At 37.9% G+C, this 23,949-nt stretch overlaps 1 protein-coding gene across 2 annotated transcripts; it reads left to right on the top strand.

Annotated features, from left to right (window-relative positions):
- Positions 1–1,466: 1,466 nt before the first annotated feature.
- On the top strand, positions 1,467–21,301 carry LOC114570157 (splicing factor U2AF 65 kDa subunit). 2 transcript variants are annotated; one of them, XM_028600406.1, is made up of 11 exons: positions 1,467–1,645; positions 5,528–5,702; positions 7,244–7,347; positions 8,719–8,870; positions 8,988–9,104; positions 10,774–10,912; positions 11,486–11,565; positions 15,525–15,647; positions 15,724–15,810; positions 18,048–18,290; positions 20,323–21,301. In XM_028600406.1, exons 1-11 carry the CDS (start codon positions 1,597–1,599, stop codon positions 20,452–20,454), a joined length of 1,401 nt encoding a protein of 466 aa, XP_028456207.1. In that variant the 5' UTR covers positions 1,467–1,596; the 3' UTR covers positions 20,455–21,301. The 2 variants fall into 2 exon arrangements, with proteins under 2 accessions (XP_028456207.1, XP_028456208.1); XM_028600407.1 differs by lacking the exon at positions 15,724–15,810.
- Positions 21,302–23,949: the final 2,648 nt, after the last annotated feature.

Genomic DNA, 23,949 nt, shown 5'->3' with positions numbered 1-23,949 from the left:
TTGTTTTTTGTTTAAGGGTCCCATGACATGCTGCTCTTTGGATGCTTTTATATAGGCCTTAGTGGTCCCCTAATACTGTATCTGAAGTCTCTTTCCCGAAATTCAGCCTTCAGGTGCAGAATTACAGCCACTAGAGCCAGTCCCACAATGAGCTTTCCTTAGTATGTGCCATTTCTGTGTCTGAGGAGGGGGGGGGGGGCAAGGTGGAGGTTGGGGGTGTGGCCTAGACCAACTGCCACTTTGCTCGTTTGAAAGCCATGATGTCTCTCTCTCATGGGTGGGTCAAATTCTCTGGGTGGGCAAAGCAGAGAAAGGGGAGGTAACCTTGCTGCTTATGACCTCATAAGGAGCAAGATTCCAGATCGGCCCATCTGAGCTTTCATTTTCTCAAAGGCAGAGCAGGATACCCAGGGCTCTGGGTTTAATTGTTCAATGTCAGAAAAAAAACAGGCCTACAGTAAATTGACAAATTGTGATAGGAATCATTAATGCTAGGTGGAGTTTTGCATGTCACTAAATTAAAACGTGTTACTGAAGTGCAAACATGATTTACACATTAACGTCATACATTTTAATGGTTAAACCTGATTTAGTTAATAACTAGTTTAAAAACTGCTGAAAAACACATGTGTGTGTGAGATGAAATTAAGGTATGTGTATGTGTGTATGTCCTTGGTAACTTGCTACTTGCTGCTTGTAACAGAGTAATTCTATCTCTCCAAAAAAGGCAGTATGGCTGGATGTTGACATCACCACAATAAATCCATTATGTCACTGTCCATAGACTACTGGCCACATGCCCTGCAGTAGTGTATAACTTCATGTATGGAAATTGTGTACAAACAAAGCAGTTGTTCACTTTCTTTACTTTTGCAGCTACGTAAAGGTGGTAGTTTTTGTGTGTTTGTATGTACATTTCTTTACCTTCAACACGCTCATGATTTAAAGCCAGCAGTCTTAAATCTAAGATCTTAAATATAAATCTTCTTGATTATTTATTTAAATTGAAAAACCATAACTGAATTAATCTTACCTTCATGCTCTTCTTAAAAATATTCTTTATCTTTAATTGTGTATATTTTATATGCATTGTTTCATCCCAACATTTGAATTGATATTCAGGTCCCAGTATTTTCCTATCCTACATATTCAAGATTTGCATAGAGCTGCATTAATTAAACAATAAGTCAAATGACATTAACATTAAAGTAGGCTAAAACATCTGTTACTTCTTCCACCGCTACATATTTTAATCATTCTTTTTAACATGTTTAAGAATTTGCTATTCACACCCCTCACCTTTTATTGTCTTGATTATCTTCATTGTATTTTGTATATAATTGTGCTGCAACTGATACAATGATGTAATGTAATGATGTAAATAAAAAGGCGAACATTTTGTTACCTAAAACCTCCGGTAAATCTAAGTGATTTTATTTTGACGGTTTTAATCGGATGTTGTATATACATTAACTCCACTTTGACACCGGGGATTTTACAGTGGTTTTGCTGCACTGACAGCGGGCTGGTTGGTTTATCCTTCCCCTTAGACGAGACAGACCAGCTATATTTCTATACACCGAGACAACCGGCATAATGTCGGATTTTGAGGAATTTGAGAAACAGCTCAGCGAGAATCGACAGGGTAAGTATTAACTGTCTGTCTGTGCCCTAATTTGGTCTTCAAGCTAGCATAGTGCGTAACGTTAACGTTAGCGCCCCTGATATTTTATGAATGAATAACCCGAGCTGACAGCAACTTTAGCGTGTAGTTTTCGACAACATGACTCAGCTAATTTATGTTAGCATAATTAATTTAAGGTTAATGATGTCGGTAATCTCATCGTCATCCTATAGCCAAGTACAAAGCCCTTGCTAAACCTTACATGCATCACTGAACGCAGTCTGAGTACCGGTAAGCAGTAAACTTAACGTTACCTTCGCTTCTCCTGCGCGAGACAGCTAGATGCGAAACCACATTAAAATGTTACACCTTTTTAAATTGTTATCCTCTCCTGCAAAGCTACGTACAAGTAGAAATGACTTACAATGACATTTGACGAATTAATAGCATGTACTTTTCAATTCGGCATCCATTATTCATTTTTGGAACACATTATGGATACAATTAATACAAAATCTCACAAGTTTCACAATCATGAGAAAACACTGAGCAGATACATACAACTCAGGTAGAGTTTAATAATTAGTCAATAAACTGCTTAGAAAATCATCAGAAAAACATATTGGCCACTAATATATCATACAGTAGATTTAGTTGGTTAAGCAAAAACGCCAAACATTCCCAAATCCATGTCCTCCAATGTGAGGATCCTGCTTTTCTTTGTTTTATGTGATAAAGAACTGAATACAGTACATTGGGCTTTTTGTCAGTCGGAAAAACAATGTGTTTGAAGTAAGAAAATTATGAATATTAAATATATAAAAAGAAAAATTTGACATTTAAAATGTCTGACAGATTGATTAATTGGTATCTATTGACCAAGACAATATTTGTCAAAACTAACAGATAATGGAAATAAATAATAAACCAAGTACAGTGAGGTGAAGAAGTAACTTACAACACAAAGAAAGAAATTAAGAAAAAGAGCCATACCACATATAAAACTTGACATTTAATCTGCGTAGAGCCACTGTGTGGAGACGATTTACACAGAAATGAAGAGTGCCTCTTATTGATTTGTTAAACGGTCTTAAGTTATGTTCTGCCTGACGTACCCAAGAAGAACAGCCACATTAAACTGTCAGATTTCTCAAAGAAATACCATACAGTGGTCTGTCTACTTAACAGAGACTGGAGGGAATCAGAGCATGCTATTAATGTAGAGAGGAGACTTTTTTTTATGGTAACACTTTATTTTCCTTTGTACGATAAATGTTTTTTGAAAATGCAATTACCTGCAGCGAGTACCATGAAATAAGTCCAGGTACAGTAATTACAGCAGGAGTCATTTCAAGGAAAAAAGAATCAGATATTAAACATTTACTGGGTAATTATGCAGAAAATAATAATTTTCACCTTTAATCACCTGTTAAGAATAATAATACTACATACTAGGGCTGCTACCATCTAATGGTTGTTTTTAATTTTCGATCAATCCGCAAATTCCTTTTTAGATTTATGATTGATGAATCAATGAACAAAATAGTGTAAAAAAGTTACAAAAAAAAATACCTGTTACAAATTCCTAAAGCTCCATCATAGTCAGGTTACTGTCACATAAAACCAAGCAGAAGATGGAATCGGATGCTTCGCTTGAGTAATACGGTAGTTGCCAAACCACAATGTAGAAATACTTTGGTACAAGTAAAAATTGGACATTCAAAGCATTCAAGTGTTTACCTGAGTCATAGACTGTTATGACCTGAGTGGGTATTACTAGCAAAATGTGCATTAAGTTTTAAAAGTAAAAGTACTCATTATTGAAAAACGGCTTCTTTCAGAGTGTTATCAGTGTTACTTCAAGGTGCTGATTATGTATTATTATTATTATTTTAATCTCATATATGCACAAGATGATAATATGTGATATCTTGTCACATAAAATATAGGCTAGAAAAAACTTCAGGAGATGTCCTGTTAGTTTTGTTGTGGGAAAAAAATACAATTTTATCATTCTTATTGTCTGTCAACCCTAGTCTATATCCGTGGCGTTCCACTTCCGGGATTGCTCCGTTGCCGCCGGATGTCCCTCATTTCGGCCGGATGTCCGTCACCTTCTACTTTGTTTGTGTTGGAATTCTGAAATCCGGTGGATTTCTGAGGACTATGGAGAGGTGAAGTCCCTCCCCTTCCGGTGGACCTCATGGGACCTTAATTTGGAAAAAAAATATGAACGGTAGTTAACGGGGAGAGACAAATTCTTTTTTGATCCCGTTTGAATTGAGCCAGGGATTACAAATACGATGTTCGTCAATTTAAAAGCCGTTTTTCTCAACTGAAGAAAGTCTTAGTTTGTTATAGGTTTGTTATATGACCACTTAGTTTTGTGTGAAACCGCTCAGTGAACTACATTCTCGTCTCCCACAATTTGCGTCACCTTGCGCGATGCTCGGCATGCTCGCTAGCTAGCTAGCTTAGCGCTGTTCCACAACACCTGTAACGTTATCAACACTGATGTGTTTTATCCAGTGGAGTTATATCAACAGAGAAGAATAAGAATGAGTGTGTGCAACGTTACATCCCCGGTACCAAACACACAGACACCGTAGCTTCAGCGAGACGTCATCCATGCAACTTTGAAGGGTGTAGTCTTTCTAATTAGGTATTTTCACAGTCTTATACTTCAACAGTTTAACAATAAACTGAGACCTTCTTGACATGCAGAATTATCGTTTAAACTGACAAACTTCATACTTGTAATCCATGGCTCAATTCAAACGGGATCAAAAAATAATTTGTCTCTCCCCGTTAACTACCGTTCATATTTTTTTTCCAAATTAAGGTTCCATGGCGGTCCACCGGAAGGGGAGGGACTTTGCCTATATGGTTTACTACTCCTCAGATCTCTGCAAGGTAAATCCAGACAGCTAGCTAGACTATCTGTCCAATCGGAGCTTTCTGTTGCACAACTAAAACAACTTTTGAACGTTCACATGTTCCACCAAAACAAGTTCCTTCCCGAGGCTATTTTCCAGTGGCACCAGCATTGTGTCCGGGGCTTAGTGCTGACCAAGACGATTGTGATTGGTTTAGAGAAATGCCTATAAACCAGAGCACGTTTTTCTCCCATCCCGGAATGCTGCGTGGACTAGCCAGACCCTCCTCCGCAGCGCTGTGGAGAAAGGTCTGGCAAAGCGAGACTAAGTCGACTCCAACCCAAGAGCAAGGTGTAATCAGCCACATAACTGAAAACACCTGTGTGGGTGTGCAGGGCCGTTGCTATATCATAATACATACTATTTTATTTTTTTATCATATGTTTTGTGTGTAAAATCAAAATCAGTATTGCTGTTAAAAAAATTAAATGGAGTAAACAGTACAATGAGATGTAGTGAAGTAGAAGTATAAAGAAGCAGAAATCGATTTATCACTTGATCGATGCAGCTCTCCTACATACAGTATTATTTATATATAGGGCTAGGCAATATATCGATATTAAATAGATATAGTGATATGAGACTCAATATCGTCTTAGATTTTGGATGTTGTAATATCGTTATATATAAGTGTTGTCTTTTCCTGGTTTTTAAGGCTACATTACAGTAAAGTGATGCAATTTTCTGAATTTACCAGACTGTTCTAGCTGTTCTATTATTTGCCTTAACCCACTTAGTCATTATATTCACCTTAATGATGATTATTTATCTAAAATCTAATTGTGTAAATATTTTGTGAAAGTGCCAATTGTCAACCCTGCAACATCGTTGTAATATCCACATCAAAGGGTATTTGGCCAGTGATATCGCCATTATATTATCTCTGTATCGCCCAGCCCTATTTATATATGTCGAATATTTTATTGGCAGACATGTAGCAGCCTAATTATTGCTTGCTGCTGCACAGAGAGAGAAAGAGAAAGACACAAAAAGAAGAGTCGCAGTGCATCTCCTGGCCGAGGTGACAAGCACCGCAGCTGGAGCAAAGACCGTGGGAGTCGCAGCCGAGAGAAGAGAAGCCGCAGCAGAGACCGGAAAAGCCGGGACCGCCGGAGCTCCTCGCGGGACCACAAGAAGCACAGGTCGGTGGCTCACTGCTGCAGGGTTTTATTTTTAAAACCTGTGTGTCATGGGTCCATCCCCTTTGGCTAAGACTCGTATTGTCCTCCCGTCGTCCCCTCTCCCTCCCTTCCATGCACTAACCCCCTAACCCCCACCCCCAAATCCTTCTTGTCGGTTATTGGCTGGAACGCTGGAAGACTGTTTGTTATGTTTGATGGCGCAGGTTGGCCCAGTTTGTTTTTGTTGGCGTTTGTGGAGCCTGTAGACAGCGTGTTTTTACAGTGTGTTCAGGGGACCGGCAGCTCGCAGATAGTGAGGAGATGTTTGCTGTATGTGACAAAAAATGTTGTAGCCTAAAAAACGCGTGACATCGCTTAGAGCACCTTTTAAGATTTTTGCATACAAAACATATGAAAATGTACAGCTGAAACGATTATTTGATTAACAACTAGCAACTGTGTCAATAATTATTGAAGTCATTTTTAATGCAAAAACATTTCATGGTTCCAGCTTCTCAGATGTGTAGAGCTGGGTACCAAACCTCGATACTTTTATGGCACCGAAAAAAATACTCCACTCCTATGAGTATCGAAAAAGTATTTATCTTTTGGTGCCAAATTTCGGTTCCAAAAGCGTCTGAGTGCGTAAGCTTATCTGTCCTCTCTGTATGTTGACACAGATCGGAGCTCTGACCGACACACACACACACACACACACACACACACACACACACACACACAGAGAGGTGCAGACGGAGTAAACTGTCTGCAGTTTTGTTGAAGTCACAGAGAGTCACGGTTGGTTTCAAGTGTGGTTACAGTTTTTTAAAACTTCACGTAGACAGTGTTTGCTGCGATATGATATTAATGGCGAGCCGAAAGCGGTCGCGGTGCTGTTGATGTTACACTTCCTCTTAGACAAGCAGGCAGAACGGTGGTTTCTCTGCCCTGATGACTGACTGACTGACTGAGCTTGCAAAGCAAGGCACTTTTAATAATGTTACTCTGAGTGAGCAGTTTTACCAGAATTTTTTAATTTTGATAACTGTTTTGATTCACAATTAAAGTGAAAAATAAAAGCTTTGTGTTTAATGTATTTTTGTTGATGTTGAAATGGATTTTAAAACATGGTATCGAAAAAAGTATCGTTAGCAACCGGCATCGAAACTGAGGTATCGAAATTGGCACTGGATCGAAAGATTTTGAACGATACCCAGCCCTAAGAATGTGAAGATTCATGAAGATTTATGCTTTTAATAATGTTAATAATTGTAATGTATTAGTAATAATGTTGAGGTTTGGACTGTTGGTTGGACAAGACTAACATTGTGAAGGTGTCACTTTGGGCTCTGGGTAATTGTGACGGCATTTCTGACCATTTTCAGAATCAATTCATAGCCTCTTTGCTAAGATTCAACTGTGAGATTAGCAGTGGAATCACGCTCCTTCAATCGAAGCATTGAATATTCGACTATTTGGGGTCACCCCTACTTTTTACAGCTCTTTTTTTAGAGAAATCATTTCACATAAGTTTCAGGTTTTATTTTGTCTCTTGTCTGCAGCCACTCTCCGAGGCGAACAAGGAAGAAAAGGACCTGCAAATATTGGGATGTGCCTCCTCCTGGTTTTGAACACATCACACCAATGCAATATAAAGCTATGCAAGGTACCTATCATGTTTGCTTTTTGCTTGTTTAGTCCTTGAATCAGACAGGCATCAGACATCTTCAGACCTACACCGGCAAGGAGCATTCAAGTTTTTTTAAATTCACAAAAAATGTCCAAATTCATATTCATAACTCAGTCAAATCTGAACACATGGAGATGATCCAATATTTTTAGATTCACTTTCTACTTACACTTACACTTTCCAAGGATATCATAGAAAAAGGTGTTACTTACAACTTCAGAACTTGCCTGAAAATCATGTTTTTAAGTTTTCCTCAGTATCAAAGTAATCCAGTGATGGCTGTCTGTATGTCGATGGGTACACTGCAAACAGGAACTGGTAATAGATCATTCGGCATACTTTTAATGGTGCCTCAATGGTCCCGTGTATTAGACCATTGTGGACAATGTTGCAAATGAATGAGCGGGTTGGCTTCATGGCTATATATTTTTATATGACTTTTGAATCAATGTAATGTAATGATGTATTTTTTTTATTTATCTGATATCTAATCTACTGGATTAGCTACAATCAGACTGTCCGGTCATGGTCTGGTTATTTTGCCCATGAACGATGTCTCAATTGATTTTCCAGAAAACTAAAATAATAAATGATAAGAGATTAAATAAAATTACATATATATATATATATATATATATATATATATATATATATATATATATAATTTCACAACATTGATGCAGGTGTTTTCTTGGGGAGAAAATAAACTTTTTAAATTTAAATTTAAAATGTTTTATACTTTAAAGCAGAGATCTTCAACAGGGGGTCCGGGACCCCTAGGGGGTACTCAGAGTCACTGCAAAGGGGGCCTCAAAATTATTGTTAATTCTGTGAATGTTTTTGTCAAAAACTAATATATCTTAACATGAATCTAACATATTATTAGCCTATTTGTGAAAACACATTGATGATAGGCTTACTGGCCTATAGGTAAGGTACTCACCAAGGCAGCCATCCACAGATACAGCTAATCCTAAGGATTCACTGTGCCACAGGTTTAACATTAAAACATGATTTATAAAATCATGCCAATAATTATTATTTGAATAGCTTAGTATTCTATGCAATAAAAAGGTATGTAACAAGGCTTTAGGCTGCCTACACGTTATAGGCCAAGTTTAATATGCAACTTAATTTTATACAATATATGTAGTAGGGGGTCCCTGCTCCGTGTCTCATAGTTAAGGGGTCCTTAGCTTAAAAAATGTTGAAGACCCCTGCTTTAAACAGAGAGCAACAAGTCAAGAAAGTCATTAAACTTGTTGATACTGGACTCGAGTTAGAAACTGATTTTACTCCCAGCCTAACAAGATCTATCTGAAGTTTCTTGTGTGTTCTCTCCTTTAGCGGCCGGGCAGATACCAACGATAGCTCTGCTGGCGACGTCCACCACCACCGGAGTGGCTGCAGCTCCAACACAAGTGCCCATAGTTGGCAGTCAGATGACGAGACAAGCCAGACGCCTCTATGTTGGAAATATTCCCTTTGGTGTAACTGAGGTAAAGTCTCTCTTGTTACTCTTGTCTTTGACTTCCTGTTTATTCTGTGATATTTATACCAAACACGGATATGTTCATGTTGATTCCAGCCATGCTGTTTGTTGTCTTCCTCTTCAGGAGTCCATGGCAGAGTTCTTCAACGCTCAGATGAGGCTTGCAGGACTTTCACAAGCCCCAAGCAACCCTGTACTCGCTGTGCAGATTAATCAGGATAAAAACTTTGCTTTCCTAGAGGTACGTGCTGTAATGTATACTATTATACCGTATTATATTGATATTCCTGCTGCTACCTTTATAAAGTCTGTATTCAAAGAATAGTTTGACATTTTTGAAATAAACGTATTCTCTTTTTGCCGATTCTCTTTATCACTCACGTTTGCCTGTTAAATATAAGGCTACAGCCAGTAGCTGATTAGCGTAGCTTAGCATAAAGACTGGAACCAATGTCCAAAGGTAAAACAAATCCACCTACCAGCATCTTTAAAGCTCACAAATTAACACCTTATATCTTGTTTGTTTAATCTGTATAAGAACTAAAGAAACAGACAATTTGCTATTTTATAAGGACTTTATCTGATTTTTATAGCTCTTTTATTTCACAGACACAACGCACAACCACAACCTTTTTACACTTCGCTTTTTGTACAATTCATCTTAAAAGCAAACTACAGTCGGACTAACATTTGTATTGTTTTTATCACAAATCAGTAGGAGCAATAGAACAGTATGAATTAGCTATAACGTTAAACAGCAAAAAATGTAGACGTCAGAGTACTGTGATTACAGCATTTTTTGTTGGATATATTATTAGCCAGTAATAATAATTAACGACTTATTGGGACTTTAGCTTATTCACCGTATCCCCCAGACTTAGATAAGTCCATACATACCATTCTCATCTCTGTGCGTGTCTGACGCACCCACCGCTAGACTAGCTTAGCATAGATGCTGGAGGTAACCGGCTCCATCTAGCCTACTGCTCCCAATAAGTGACAAAATAACGCCAACATTTTCCTATTTACATGTTGTGATTTGTCTAGTCACAGCGTGTACAAATAACAAGGTCACATGAGACACAGCCATCTTCTAACCGTATACATACTGGGAACTATATTCTCAGAAGGCGAAGCACTGCTACTTAGTGATTAGCGCAACACCTGAAGCACCGTTGTTACTCTCTGCTCCTCACCACGGGGCTTCTCAGGTGCTGCGAGCAAATCACTCTGCCCAAGTAGCAGAAGTAGCAGTGCTTCGCTTTCTGAGAATATAGTTCCCAGTATGTATACAGTTAGAAGATGGCTGTGTCTCATGTGACCTTGTTATTTGTAACAAGGTTGTGTTCCTTTAAAGGAAAATGGTGTACAACATACAGGTTTTTCTTATGTATCTTTTACACACATAAACACACACATGCAGACTAAGTAGATTCATCTCTAATATAAACATGTGGCACTTTATTTCCAGCAGTAACTTTAAGAATTGCCAGATTATTCTGCAAAGTCATTTTCCTGCTTTTTTTTCTGTTTTGTTTTTTTATTTCCATTAATAAGATTGTACCTTCTATTTACACTATTGTTATGATAAATGAAAATGTATTTTGGTCTATAAAGTTTTAGAAAGGAAAAACAATTGTAAACTTCATTCATGTACAAGAAATAGAGACAACCATTAAAAAGAACAGTTAGAAAGTTTAAATAGTTAGAAAATGTAATAATAACAATAAACCCAGTGCATTAACACATTATCCAGGCATATTAAATGTAACTCGTATTGTTTTTTAAGCCTGTTATCATCACAGGATTTTATTTTATTTTAATTTATTTATTCATTTTTAAATATAACATGCATATCTCAAACACTGTTGTTGGGACACCAGAACTCTCAAAATTATTATTCTTTCCAGTTTCGGTCTGTAGATGAAACGACGCAGGCAATGGCCTTCGATGGAATCATTTTTCAGGGTCAATCACTGAAAATTAGACGACCTCACGACTATCGGCCTTTACCTGGCATCTCAGAGCAGCCGGCTTTCCACGTCCCAGGTTTGTTACTGAGTCATATTTAAGAGTCCCAATTTTACTCCTTTTCATCGCAATATTTATACTCTTGGGGTCTACTAGAATAGGTTTACATGCTTCGATGTTCAAAAAACCTATTATGTTTCTCATACTGCCCATTGTTGCAGTGCCTCCACCTGAAACACTCAGTCTGCCCAGTCTGCTCTGATTGGTCAGCTGGCCCACTCTATTGTGATTGGTCAACCAACTTCAAACAAGCCACTGGTCTGGCTGTGCTTGCTCAGGCAGCACCTATGGGCAGCATATATGAAAAACTGGCTGGCATTCTCAATCAGTGACATCATTAATTGAGGAATTTCTGACGTTTTCAGGCAGTTAAGAAAAAGTGCTGTCTGTGGGAGAAAAAGCTCCATTTGGAGTTAAATGTGTTTTTTTTTGTACTTTATACATCTATTACATACAAAAAAAAAAAAATATATATATATATAAAACACTAAAAGACGGGAAAAAATCAAGAAAGCATAATAGGGGCTCTTTAAGTATTGACACATGTGATATAAAAAATGTTTTCTTTGCTTGTGATTTTGCCGTCTGTAGGCGTCGTCTCCACAGTCGTTCCCGATTCCCCCCACAAACTGTTTATAGGAGGCCTGCCGAACTACCTTAACGATGACCAGGTATTTAACTGAAAACAGACTGAACAGGTGCACTCATGTTTTTTCTATTTTTCTCTAGCTGAGGGTTTTTTGTCGCACATTAAACATGCTCAAAATATGTTTTACATTTCTTTATGACATGACAAATCAAAAACTGTTGTGTTGTGGTAGAGAGAAAACAGAAGTCTTCCTAAAAAAAGTCAAATAAAGCTGAATGTTTATCAGAGCCAGAAACAGAATGTGACCCCAGAGCATAAATACTTACAAAAAAACTATTTAACAATTACACAATATAGGGAAATTAGTTCATATTTAATGGCTTGCATTCATAAATATGTATATGATATTTTAAAGTATTCACAATGGACAACTTCTACAGATAATTAGCTTTTTATTTAAATATTTTGCTAAAACTAGCTTATCTTAAACAAGCATTAGTCATATCATGTCATTAATCGTATCTGAATATTATAAGGCTTTTTGTGACTAAGTAAACTCCTTATACCTTTCTCATGTTAAGCATACTGATTAAAGAAAGGTAAGCAAAGTCCAGTATATTTACATAAGAGCCTGATAAACTGCATTTATTTCTGTGTGGTATTTAGGCCTGAATGTTACTCCTGATTCATTTGAGTCAATATTGTCAAAGGAAAAGTCCACCTTAAGAAAACCGGATGTTTTATTTTGAAAAGGAGTGTGGCTGTTACACGTCCTATTGTTCAGTAACTGTATGATTAGTTGACTAAATGTTGACTAGCAGAACAATTCATTGACACCATGATAATTAATCACTGAGCTGAAAATAAAATTTGATGAATAGTTTTAATTTATTTTGTATGTGATAACAAACCTTAGTATCTTAAAGTTTTGGTCAAACAAAATAAGCAATCTGATATAATTATCTTTGGTGTTAGGAAAATGTAATTGATATTTTTACTCCATTTTCTTACATTTTAGGGACCAGACCATTTATTCGATTGATTGATTGAAACAAAAAATATTGGCAGACTAATCAACAATGAAAGTATTTGTTAATTTAAGCCCTGATTGATTAATTGTATAAGACACAAATTCAAGAAATAGTTTCTGGTTTTAGCTTCTCAAACATGTGAATTTGTTGCTTTTCACGATTTTATATCGATGTTTATTGGGTATCTTTGGATTTTGGACAAAACGAAGAGTTTGAAGACATCTTGTGATGGACATTTTTAGAATATATTTGTTTTATTGTATTATTTATTGTACTTTACAGACCAAATATGAATCAGCTTAATTGGCCAAGTATATGTTAGGGTTGGGCGATACGTTAACATTTTCCAACTGGCCACCGTCCCAACACCAGCCCAACAACCGGTGATTGCCAACAGTTAAAATCAAAATAAAATGACAAAAATCAACCAAAAAAAACAATCATCAATAACTGATATATTTGTATAATGAGATAGAAATAGACATACAGCTACAATAACAAGCTTAACAAATAAACACAATTAGGTACACACTAGTAGGTAAAAAATATATATGTATATATAAATATACATAAAAGGAAACAGTGACCAATAACATTTAATGTCAATATACAAGTCAAGTGTTCCTGTAAATTGTAAACCAAATCCAACATATCAAAAATTAATAAGGTGTAAATCTAAAATAAAATACAATGTTGTGATATTTACCATTATGTAATGATCAAGTTTTTTATTTTATTTTTTAAACTCCTAAATATTGATTTCATTATTGGCCTCAAAAATTCGGTATTGGTCAGGCCAAACTTGCAGTCCTACTCTGCACCTATTGGGACTGAGTCAAATAAATTTAGACAGTTGTAGAAAGGGCTTAAAATCAGGCAGGCTGAGGGAAAGTGGGAACACCCAAAACAAGTCACAAAAATACTCCAGAAATACATTGGAAATAAATCATAACTAAAAGTATAAATATATGGATGGACTTTTTCTTTGAGAATTTAAAAAGCTACAGTAAATATTTGGACATAAATAGGTTTCACTCACATCTAATACTTGGAAGAGCAAAACTGTTTCACAGCTCCAACTGCTCTCAGGTGAGCAGACGGTGTAAACGTTCTCTGTTACACAGTAAATTTAAAGGGGTAGTTTGGATTTTTTGAAGTGGGGTTGTATGAGCTACTTATCCATAGTCAGTGTGTCGCCTACAGTAGATGGCGGTGGGCACGCCCTCCAGCAGGTAGCAGTACCCACACGGAAGCTAAGCAATGTACTGCTGTGGACATGGGGGCAGCAGCTAAATGTAGCCACCTCAAAAAGGCCCCACCTAAAAAAGAAAAACTCAATATTCTTTTAATTGTACGGTATATTTTGAATATTTGCACCGCTTTACCTTGCTGTCAGACAGCCATTTCCAACGGGAAACTGAAGCTGTTACATCCATCTACTGTATGTTCTCTTCAGAGCCACCAGACTCCTTAGATAAAAACAGTAATTTTACCTGTCTGAACACGGGAGTTGCTGATCCACCGCTGCCTCGATCTCGATGACTTTGGTGAATCTGAACTATCCATTTCGAAACACCAGAGTCACACAAAAACACAAACCAACTAACTGATCGAGGCAGTGGTAGACCAGCAACTCCCTTTTCTGTGAGGTCAAATTTGGGTTTTTGTCAAAGGAGTCTGGTGGCTTTGAAGAGACCATAGTTAGCGGGTTTAGTTCCTCATCGTAAAAGGCTCTCTGACGGCAAGATAAAGCAGTGAAAATATTCTAAATATAGCGTACACTTAAGCTGATATAGATTTTTTTTTTAGGTTTCTAAAATGCCTTTAGCTGCTGCCCCCTGTCCCAGCAGTACAGTGCTTAGCTTCCGTGCCGGTACTCCTGTCTGCTTCTCCAAACTGGGGGAGAGCCGACTGCCATCTACTGTAGCTAATACATTGACTATGGATATTTACCTCATAAAACCCCACTTAAGAACATTCCAACTATCCCTTTAACTCTAACTGTCCATTCTGTCTTATTTATTCTAACTAGCTTACAGAGCACATGTCGCCTGATGTATTTTATTCATTGACTTTTTTTTTTCTTTTTTTTAATACTTGCAGTCACTTGCCACTGCGTTGATACTCACAGCTCTTTCATTTTTGTTCCCCCACTTTGTCCCCAGCTAGGGGCCTGTAAGATCGTTAAGTCTGCGCTCATAATTTGTTCAGTAGTACTCATCTACTGCTGCCATGCCAACATGTAACACAAGGCAAGTAAGACATTCTGGTCCTCACACGGATACACTCCCAGCCAGCAGGCTCCCTTACTGGCTAGTTTCTGTCTCCCATCATGCTTTTGGAGCGCGTTTACGACCAGGGGATTTTGGGGGTTAAAGCCTGATCATTAGACTTGGGGATGTTGTTGTTGACGGTGGTGGTGTTTTTTTTTTATTTTTTATTATAATGTAAAGGTAAGAAAACACATTGTCCAACTGCCTGTAGCTGGCAAAATACAATAAAAGTCAATCTTGAAATCTAAATAAGAGTTTTAATTTTTTCATTTTATTTGCACCATTTATCTCTGAGCTTGTCATAAAAAATAACTTTGAATACGAGATTATTATTATTACTCTTTCAGCATAATTTGCATATTTATATCTATGTCTCAATAATACTTTAGAAAATCTCAGGAAGTTATTTTGTTGATCCCTCAGATGTAGCTCAGTTCCACATCATCAGCTCTTCACGTCTTCCCTAAACCCTCAAAAGACATGAACGTTTTTATGCACTGCTGTCTCTTCTTTCTTCTTTTCATAGCAATGCAAAATCTGTAAAATACAAATTGCACAAACAAACAAAGCAAATTCTATTTAACTGCATATATATTTTGTTTCCAATAATCATGTTGTTAAATGTACTGTGATGTGATGATTTTAGGTATCAAATGGACATTTAGAATTGACTCTGTATCTTTTTGCATGTTCAATATGAATTATCAGTCTCATATCTCGTCGTCTCTTCTTTGCAGGTAAAGGAGCTCTTGACATCGTTTGGGCCTCTCAAAGCGTTCAATCTTGTGAAGGACAGTGCCACTTCACTGTCAAAAGGTTACGCCTTTTGCGAATACGTAGACGTCAGTGCCACAGACCAGGTAATGGTGTGATCAGGTGTTAGCCTTATTAGCTGTGTTGTTTGTTACTTTAAGATCTGTGTGTTCTCTCTGTCAGGCAGTTGCTGGGCTCAATGGGATGCAACTGGGCGACAAAAAGCTGATAGTCCAAAGGGCAAGTGTGGGAGCTAAAAACGCCAATCCTGTGAGTCCTTTTATCTTCCTTAAAGATCACAGTAGGAATAGCATAGGTGTGACAGTGAGCCTGCATGTACAACAGGGAAATAATCAAAATCAGAAAAGGTTTATCGCCACGGTACGTTCAGCTACGTACATGGTTGGTGCATACACACACAAACAAACAACATATTAAACATAAATAAGAAATAAACAATAAATACAGAAACAGAAACAAATAGCTGTTTACCATAAGAAAAAGGAGGCTGAATGGGTTATGTGCAGAATGTAAAAAATATATAGTATATGCAATGGGCAGATCCAGGATGTAGGTAGCATAGTGACTAGGGATCAGGTGGGGTTAAGAGTTAATGTCAGTGTGGGTCTGGGGCCTTGTTAATGAGGCTGACTGCAGAGGGAAGAAACAGTTTTTATGTTGTGCGGTTTCGGTCCTGATGGAGTGCAGCATCCTGCCAGAGGGAAAGGGTTCGAACAGTTTTTGCGTTTTTCCATTACATGGTAGCTGCTCGACTCGCCTCGACTCTACTCGTCCTTGGACTGACGGCGCACCGCGGCCGAGCCGAGTAGAGCCATTGACATATATAAAAGTGATATATATATATATATATATATATATATATATATATATATATATATATATATATATATATATATATAGTAGAGCTGGTACTAGCAGCGGGTAAGTGCCATTAGTGTCCGGGGTGAGAGGGATTGGCTACAATCTTCACTGCCCGTCTCTGATACGCTGCACTCTGCCCTTGTCCTTAGCAATGGCAGCGGTGTACCAGATGGTGATGGAGCAGGTAAGAATCGACTCAATGATGGCTGTGTAGAAGTGCACCATCATAGTCGTTGACAGGTTGAACTTCTTCAGCTGCAGCAGGAAGTACATCCTCTGCTGGGCTTTTTTGACGAGGGAGCTGATGTTCAGCTCCCACTTGAGGTCCTGGGAGATGATGGAGCCCAGGAAGCGAAAGGACTCCACAGTGTTGACTGCTCATTTTCTGAAATCTTACAGATACGGACAAAATGGAGCAGTACCACAGCAAATTGTGGGGTCCGTGTAGCCAATAGTTCAAGCAAGACACGACCATTGGACACGGCAAAAAAAGTTTGTTTAAATGGCAGAGGTAGGCGAGTTGGTCAGAAAATGTAAACATCTTTAATTACTTTGCCCGGGCACAGGGACAAACAGTTACTAGAGAACAGCTGGGAGGAGATTGGACGGGAATTAAATGCGAGTTGGACAGAAATCCATGCCAACGTAAAGGATGCATGGAAGTATGTTGGCAGTGACGGCGAAATTGCTTGAAATGGACACCTTTACAGTGGAGCCTTTACATTATAAATATGTTAGTATGGGAGTGTACTCAACCCAGGATGTTATGCATGTATGTGTGTTTGTGGACAGAAGTCTGTGTGTGTGTGTATGTGTGTGTGTGTGTTAGAGCGCTGATCGGGCCGCATTTTTCTGTCGGAGCCCGGCAGTTAAAATCTCGTTTTTTTTCTCATACTAATGACACGTGTACGTTTGTTTGTGTGGAAATCCCGCTTTTATTAAGCAACTGTAGGAAGGCATTCGGAAATGTCAACAGATGAGTGCATCAGCACACACGGGGCAACAAGCTCACGTTAATAAGCTGTTTAATTTAAAATGTTCAAAGTGTTAACCTTTCCTGATTGCTTCGTTTCCGACTGTGGTCAGAAAACCAGGGGAAACTCGTTACCTCCAGGGCCGACGGCGAAATCACTTGAAATGGAGGCTTTACATTATAAATATTAATTATAATAATAATAATAATTATGCATGTATGTGTGTTTGTGGACATAAGTGTGTGTGTGTGTGTGTGTGTGTGTGAGAGAGTTTGAGACTACCATATGTACTAAAACAGTGCTGCCTTTTCTGTGTGTGTATACTGAAGTACATTATGCTGTTACACTAATTTCATTATTTGTACTTGTATTTTTACTACTGTGACTTGTCAAATGTCTGCTGTTAAAAAAGACCTTTTAGTGTAAAACTGTAAACAAACAAGATCGTCTCTGGAGCTTCTACACTTTAACAATGTAAAGACTCACAGTGGGAGTTATAGGTCAACGGCTAAATTACTTCTAACAGGTTTGTCCTTTGAAAGAAGGCCAAAGATCTAGTAACATTTGTCATAAGACTAAGGCTGAACGTCTGGAATCTTTTTGTGAAAAACAAACTGAAGCTGATGTGTACGACATTTCCTCCACCCCCAGACCTCCATCATAGAGACCCCTGTGACGCTGCAGGTCCCCGGGCTTCAGAGGCTGCAGAACTCTGGCATACCCACGGAGGTGCTGTGCCTTCTCAACATGGTGATGCCCGAGGAGCTGGTGGACGACGACGACTACGAGGAGATCTTGGAAGACATCCGCGAGGAGTGCTGCAAGTACGGCAGCGTCCGCTCCATCGAGATCCCCCGACCCGTCGACGGTGTTGAAGTCCCTGGCTGTGGAAAGGTACAAGTTTAGACTTCATTGTTTTCCCAAAACACAGATTATGCTAAGATTAATTAGCTGCCCAAATCCAGCTGAGCACACAGATTTCGGTTTGTCTCATTCTAGTCTGACACACCTCACTTTGTTTTCTCCTTTTATAAGGCATCAACATGCACCCTCAAACCCACCGTTAACTGAGTTGTTATTGGCCTTTGCTTTAAACTCTCAAACTGGAAAACATGGTGGAAAATGTTGTCAAAGTTCTGCTTGATTACACACCAAAACAGTTCCTGAATAAAGTAATATATGCAGTAAAGTGATATATTAATATACTGTTAACCTGACTCCGCCAGATGGATTGCTTCACATTTGCTCGGCATATCCATCTGGGAACTTTCCGTTGGAGAACTTTTGGGAAGGGGCGAAAATACTGGTTAGCTGATTGGATAAACCATCTGTCTATCACCTATGTTGGTGAAAACTGGAGTTCGCGAGATCAGGACGGTCTCACGAGGCTAATATACTGTAGGCCAAGTCTAAAATCTGCTAGCAACCACAGGTCCAAGCATTTGTGTCTTTGTGAGGCTATAAATGTATGCTCAATTAACATTTCTATTGTCATTTAAAACAAATGCTAATAGAGTTTTCAAAGTAAAATGGTTCTGCTATTGTGTACGTTTTACAAACATTACAAGTTCATAGTTGTAGTTGTATCCTTTTTTATAAACCGGTAGCTTTCATGACAACTTTTAAAGCTGTAGCCCCATTTGGGACATCTCATGTACTGCATGGGACACAGTCCTAGATGTATCTCATAGAAAGCTCATGGAAGCTGCTGTGTGCTTTAAGGGAGGTGGGGAAGTTAACCATCAACATAACATGTCATACCAACCTGTTCCATCCTTGAAGTCTTTTCTCTTAAGAAACCTTTCTAAATGTTTTATTTTTTCTTTTCATTTTTCTTGAAGAAAGTTAAACTGAAAAGAAATACTAATCCACCCATCCTTCCTTCCTTCTTAACTCCATAACATACGTCCACCGGGCTGCCAGACATAGAAAAACTACATATAATAAACATGTAAACAAGTAAGCTAAACATCTTTCTAGTGCTGCGACTAACGGTTATTTTCATTGTCGGTTAATCTGTTGATTATTTTCTTAATTAATCGATTAGTTGTTTGGTCATTAAATGGCAGTAAATGGTGAAACGTGTCGTGTTTGTCAGTGAGAATTTTTACTTTTTTCATAAAAAAAATGCGATTAATTTAATAGCTAACAATCTTTGCAGCTCTACATGCTTCTCACAGAAAGGTTCAGGGAAGGGGCTGTGTGCTGCTTTTTATTGGAGGCGGGGAGGTTAATCATAGGTGTATTTGGGAAAAATCACACTTTTGTGTCACTTGTCAAAGTTTGTTTTTGAGTGTGGAATCAGAATCAGGAAAAGGTTTATTGTCAAGTAAGTACTTGTACCAAGTACTTACTTGGGTCCTGATGGGCCCGCAACCTTCTTTCAGAAGGGGAGAGGTTTGAATCGTTTGTGTCAGGAGTGAGAGGGATCGGCTACAATCTTTCCTGAACGCCTCAGCGTCCTGGAGGCGTACAGGTCCTGGAGAGAATGGTACCAGTGTGTATTTTCTGCCCTCAGTGGCAGTAATGAGCCCATTATAATGAGGCGAAGAAAATGCCACACTAGAAAACTTACTTGGACAAGCGACCCAAAGGTGAGATTTATGCTTAATTGTTTTGTCGCACCACGACCATGTTTTAATTTTACAGAAGACAAAAAGGAATAAGACTTCAACGATGAAGACAAACTAGTTGGTTTGACAAATGTTCGTCGGGTTAAGTTTCCCACCTCCAGTAAAGAGCAGAGCACAGCCGCGTCTCTAACAATTTCTTTGGGAAACATCCAAGACTGAGACACATATTTTGTGGACACACCCAATGTTTAATAAAGTTTCCACACATGTAAAGAAGCTCTGAATGAGATCTGAGATCCTCCTCATCTTCATAACGTTCAGGAACTGACCGACTGTTTGTTTTTTTCCTCCAGATCTTTGTGGAGTACGTTTCTGCTGCAGACTGTCAGAAAGCCATGCAAGCTCTCACCGGCCGCAAGTTTGCCAACAGAGTGGTGGTCACCAAATACTACGATCCAGACATGTATCACAGACACGAGTTTTGAAAGTACAGACGAGTCCTCCTTTCTGTTTGTGAGCTCGGGTTGAGTTCCGTCCGGTTTCTTTACTCCTCTGAATGTTGTGAACGCGTCCAAGAAAAGACTTGTTTTATTACATCATCTACTTAACAAACTGGACTGCAGTGTGTGTTTCCTCACTGAATATCTAACTCCCAGCTTTAGGCTTTAACAACCACACCGTGAACTGATCTCATTCTGAATTTCAAAAATATTGTAGTATCCATTACATTGGTAGAAGAATGAACGTGACATGTATCTTACCTAAACTAATACTGCCTGACAATGCCAGAGTAGCTGTCTTATCGAGTATGCACTATATGAGAAAAAAACTGTCAAATGTTTAGATTTCCCTCCTGAGCACAAACATTAATTTCTCTGTTTTAGATTTGAGAAGACGCTATAAATGATGGGCTATGAGACAAAAAAGTTTTTATTTATTTTTCCAAAGTAATATTTTCATCTATACGTCACATATTAATGTTCATTAAACATGTATGTCGCTATTACCTCCACTGCTTACTTTTTTTTGTCAGAACGGCCTCAAATATCATTTTGCAAAAATGAAATATTAGCATCTAAAAGATAAAAAAAAAATGATATTAAATCGGCCATGTACTGTAGAAGCTACATGACTTGTGACAATACGATCATTTTCTTAATTGTAAATGTTTAATCAAAAAGCTTCTCTCCCGGAACAGCGATTGTACTGGATTGTGTATTTGATTTCAAGGAACTTAAGGATGTTTACACTCGAGTAGTCTTGCATTACCTAGTCTATATCCTTCGTGTTCCACTTCCGGGATTGCTCCGGTGCTGCAGGAAATTCCACCGGATGTATGCATGTATTTTCTGTTTCCTTTCCGCTTTCTTTATGTTGGAATTTTAAATTTGGTGGGTTTATGAGGACTATGGTTAACTGCTCCTCAGATCTCTGCAGGGTAAATCTACACAACTAGCTAGACTATCTGTCCAATCTGAGTTTTCTCTCGCACTACTATTTTGCAGCGGCTCTGTGCGGAGTTTAGCACCGCCCACAATGGTTCTGATTGGTTTAAAGAAATGCCAAAGAAATTCCCATCCCCGAATGCTATGTGGAGTAGCCAGACGCTCCTTTAGCGCACTTTGGAGGAGGGTCTGGCAAAACGAGACTATGCATTACTGATTCCGATCTATTCTGGAATAGGGGAAAAAATGCCCTGGCTTGTTAGTATTTCTTTAAATCAATCACAACCATCCTGGGTGGCGCTATGCCCTGATAGCGGAGACAGCAAGAGGGGAGGAACTGGATGTCTGGCTTTATCCCAGCAACGTACATCCTTTGAGCCAGACCAACAAGGCCGCCAACGTTACCTGAGAACGCTTCACATGCATGCATAACACCAGAGACGGTTTAGAACCGAAACGCACCAAGTCAGAGTAATTACCTGTATCTGTGCCACGCCTCTTTAGGAGACTAGCTGCAGGTCCTGAGTGTATTGATTCCAATGGGAGAAGTGAACGTGATCATAGATTAGGACCGGGTTTTTTTGCCCCACAGTCACCAAACTAAATCTTGGAGCCATGTTTCACAAGCTACATATTTCCCGGACATTCTGAAATTAAAACTGTATTTTACAGACTGACAAATCAGGTGAAAATTGACTTTGTTCAAGACCTTTTTCTGTTTCAGGAACAAACTCTTGCGAGATCTGGCAACATGGATAAACTAACGTCAACTAACATTCACAAACGCCCTACCAAAACTAATTTTCGCAATGCTTAATATGGCTTTTAGCTGTGTAAATATCTGATGTTAGCAAAAGAAATTAATAAATTGTGCAAATATAACTTTTCATCCATCCACACAACGATTACTACACTTTCAAATGAGGCCACGCCCCTTTAGGAGACAGGAAGTGTGTACCGTTTCATTCCATTGCACTCTTTTTATGTATAGAGAATCTTCCATACATCGGTTAGTCCCACAAAACTTTATTGACATAGCAACATTGATTAAGGGGGCGGGGCTTAATTATTGTTGTGTCCATAAAGCTTACCAGCAACAGTCCACAATTAGTTGTCAAAATCAGAAAAATCTGTCCTAATGGTCTCATTGAAAATATAAAGCAGATTATGCCCATTTTAACAAATGCACCTTTATGTTTTGTAGATGGCACACTACATGTTTTTTAAGCTTTATTGTTTGTTTGATCTGTTGAAAAAAAAAAAAAAAAAATTATTATAATAATAATAAAAAAAATATAACTTTTATCTGCTTGAAAAGTGCAGGCACAAATATCCAAACAATTTTGTCCGACATTGGGATGTGAGAAAATATGCATTTTAACGTCAACTGATTTGCACATATACAGCAAACAATATGTTCTGTTTCAAAGTAAACAAATTGTATTTTAGTGTAATAGTAAGTTGGACATATCAACTAATAATAAACAGCCACTGTATTTTATATGCTTTTGGATGGCCAAACATTTAAAAACACTTTGAGTTTGTACAATCCCTGCCACTGCCATTGCCTTGAATAAATGCTTGCATCCACTGTCAGCCTGCCTGTGTGGGCGTCTTTTTTCGGCATTATCTGATTGCATCAGCTGTAAGTGGAAATATATTTTATATATATATATATATATATATATATATATATATATATATATATATATATATATATATATATATATATATATATATATATATATATATATATATATATATATATACAGTATATATATATACATATATACATATTTATACTGTATTCAGTGTGGGGAAATAATACAAATATGTATTCAAATTCTTAACTTTTTCTTCACAGATGTCCCTCCATTTTCATTTAGTTGGTAACATATTGTATCTGTATTTTTATATACTGTTTAAACACCTCTACTATCACCATGTAATGCAATAAATACTACTCTTGTGAATTTACAAACTTGGCTGTGGATAACATATATTATATAGGCCTACACCACTATTTTTTATTTTTTTTTTGAAAGGTTTTACCAGAAGTAACAATCTGTGTGTTGGATAACACACTAGAATCACAACGATTGATGTGTTTTATTTTGAAAGATTTTACCGGAAGTAAGGATTTTTTTAGTTACTGCAACACATATTTTGTTACTATCAATAAGTACAAGTCAATGTTAGTGCGATTATTACAAATTACAACAGTAACGTTAGTATTGGTAAAACCTGCATCAATACTAAACAATTTTATTCAAAATGGTATTGTTTTGGATACCGGGTTAACCAATACATACTCCTTTTGAATGTTTTGTCTACCTACATTTACAAACTTTGCTGCTAGTATATTAAAAATCATTTTGGTTGTTTAATTTTGAAAGGTGTTTACCGGATGTGATAGTATGTATGTTACATTTGGCCAGAGAATGTCTGATAAGGACATATAAGCATAGCATATAAGCAAGGAGTCCGTAGACTTTTCTGATTTGGCATTAGTGCTTTAAGTAAGCGTCCAGTGCC

The sequence above is a fragment of the Perca flavescens genome, chromosome 15 (assembly GCF_004354835.1).
Source record: "Perca flavescens isolate YP-PL-M2 chromosome 15, PFLA_1.0, whole genome shotgun sequence".
NCBI classification, from domain to species: Eukaryota; Metazoa; Chordata; class Actinopteri; order Perciformes; family Percidae; genus Perca; species Perca flavescens.
This window is presented reverse-complemented; position numbering and strand designations above follow the sequence as displayed.